Source organism: Eucyclogobius newberryi, unplaced genomic scaffold (assembly GCF_026437365.1).
Source record: "Eucyclogobius newberryi isolate DKJ021-1_F unplaced genomic scaffold, fEucNew1.0.hap1 SCAF_14, whole genome shotgun sequence".
NCBI lineage: Eukaryota > Metazoa > Chordata > Actinopteri > Gobiiformes > Gobiidae > Eucyclogobius > Eucyclogobius newberryi.
Genome location: NW_027315768.1, coordinates 9,371,534 through 9,374,181, shown reverse-complemented (window position 1 = coordinate 9,374,181; position 2,648 = coordinate 9,371,534). Strand labels below are relative to the sequence as shown.

The following is a 2,648-nucleotide window of genomic DNA, read 5'->3' as shown; positions in this document are numbered from 1 at the left end:
AAATATTTAACATATTTGATGTTTATATTGCTTCTAATTGGGACAAAGTAAACATCTGTTGAGTATTTTACCATAAAATTGTTTTATTGGGTTTAATTAAAACCCCCAAAATACAGCGAGTCCAACAGACCCGGAACACCAGCTGAGTAACAAAACAATGAACACCATACAAGGGTTTAAAGTAACGTGACCCAACATTGTTAACTAAACACCTTTTTAGTACACATGAACAAATAATTTCTGATTCATAATATTGCATTATACTTACAGTGTATACATTATGTAGTTAAATTCAAAGCAGCAATGCTTCAAATGTTCTGCTTAGGAAGCTTAAGGGTCAAATGAACTGTTAATTTAAAACCAGGGACCACTTAAACTATGAGTACACAAGAAGGAAAAAATTGACCAAGAAACAGCTCAATAAGATATTTCAAACCAATTTTATTTTGTTTTTTAACTTGACATAATATGTTGAAGAAAATAAACAGAGATGCATTGTCTGTGATAACCCAAATAGTCAGATAAGGTAAATGACATGTTTTTAGTTAAATTATATTTAGATCAGATGAACCAGGTTTCATTATCTGAAGTGTGACTATGAGTTTAAAGGCTTTTCTAAACCAGGGATACAGCAATATGTACATTAAAGGATTCAGACACGAGTTGAGATAAATTAGTAAATATGTAATGACAACAAGAGGCGTACCTAGTATTGTGATGTAAGTTCCAGAAAACCCAACACAATAATATGGACAGTAACACGCAAGGTACACAAGCACAATGATCCCCAGGTTTCTTACAGCTTTTATCTCAGATCTTTTGCTCATCTTAAAAGTCAGAGCTCTAACATGAGAACGCATGGCTCGGGCCTGAGAAATAGCTACTATCACAACTCTAGTGTAAAGGATAATAATAATGCAAAACGGAACAACAAAACCAAATATTGTATCAACTTCTATGGAGTAGTGAACCGCACATTTTCCTTCACAAGATTTATATTTGCCAGGATCTTTTACATACTCCAAAAAAAATAAAACAGAGTAAATAAACGAATAAAACCAGCATACAGCTATACCAATGCGCACCGTATTTTTAGTAATTCTTCTTTGGTAGTGCATAGGTTGACAAATTGCCACATAGCGATCCACTGAAATAAGAACTATGTTTCCGACTGAAGCAATAAATAATGTCATTGTTAGTATGTAAAACATCACACACGTCAGGTCACCCAAAGTCCAGCAAATTTTCCATGAGACGCCCTCGACTGGTAACACCACGAGGCCAACAAAGAAGTCTGACACAGCCAAGGATAGGAGCATAAAGTTAGTCAAGGTGTGGAGCTTTCTGTAAAGAGAGAGGAATTATAATATTTTGTATTCATTTTTTTTTAACTAATTCTGTATACAAAAAGCTACATATACAAATAACTAAACTATTAACACATGAAATGAGACCAGTGTGAATTGTTACTAAGGTAGAAAGTATTTTCTGTGATATTGTTGTAACTTTTTTGGCAATTGTACAAATTGACACTTGAGTTTAATATATGTATGATGATAAATAAAAAGTATGTATTTTATATCATATGCAAATGGAATACAATTTATTGCACTTCACCTGAAATAAGAACACATTTTATAAAATTACTTACCACTAATACCACTGAAATGTCCCCATTGTGGGACAAATAAAAGGTAATCTTATCTTATTATCTTATCTTATAATTAATATAGTAAATTATATACTACGAGTAGAAAAATATTCAGTTGTAGTCATCTGGACACTTTCGGACTACATTTCAAAATTGACACATTTGACAGACTTTGGACAAAAGGGGACTTTTGCTTTATATTGAATGTGTCATGATTTAGTTTATTTTGATTGATTGGTCAGTTTGTATTGGCTCTTTGGTCAAGCTGTGTTCTGTAATTTTATGTGTTCTATGTTGATTCTTAAAAAAAAAAAAAAAATATATATATATATATATATATATATATATATATATATATATATATATATATATATATATATATATATATATATATATATATATTGTGGATCAATCATATATAATAGTCCTACACCAAACACCACATAAGATCCTGACAGGGATGAGGTCTAATAATGCAGATGTTGTTTTGCAACAAATTCTAGCAATGAACAGGAAACGTAATAATGATCCAATCATGTATATTACAAACACGTTTTCACGAAACACAAATGAATCATTACCTGAAATGTGTAATGGCAATGATAGCAAAAAGATTGAGAATGCTAGTGAGCATTGATGCAAAGCCAAGCAACACACTGGAAATATGATTTTCAGTTTGGTCTGTCTTACTCCTCCTACAGGAGCTGTTGTGGAGATGTGGAAAGCACAGCTCTGTCTCATCAGTGTCCATCCTCAGAGAAGAAACACCCCTTTTCTCCTTCAGATATATCAACAGCTGATCTCCATAGAATGACGTCAGCATATGTCAATAACCATTACATGATTACAAGTACAATGAAGTTTACGTTTTGTTAGATAAATAATGTGGTACAGTTGGTCCAAATAGTCGTGTGGCACTAGAGGCAGTGGTAACATTTTCATGATAACAACAATAATAATAATGATGTCATACTTTGGATATTACATTACTAAACTC

General features: G+C 32.1%; 1 protein-coding gene across 1 annotated transcript; it reads right to left on the bottom strand.

Annotated features, from left to right (window-relative positions):
• Positions 1 to 545: 545 nt before the first annotated feature.
• LOC140359142 (trace amine-associated receptor 13c-like) lies at positions 546 to 2,368 on the bottom strand. Its single transcript, XM_072444009.1, has 2 exons — positions 2,233 to 2,368; positions 546 to 1,344 (listed from the first exon to the last, which is right to left on the bottom strand). The coding sequence occupies exons 1-2, from the start codon at positions 2,283 to 2,285 to the stop codon at positions 546 to 548; spliced, it is 852 nt and encodes a 283-aa protein (XP_072300110.1). The 5' UTR covers positions 2,286 to 2,368.
• Positions 2,369 to 2,648: the final 280 nt, after the last annotated feature.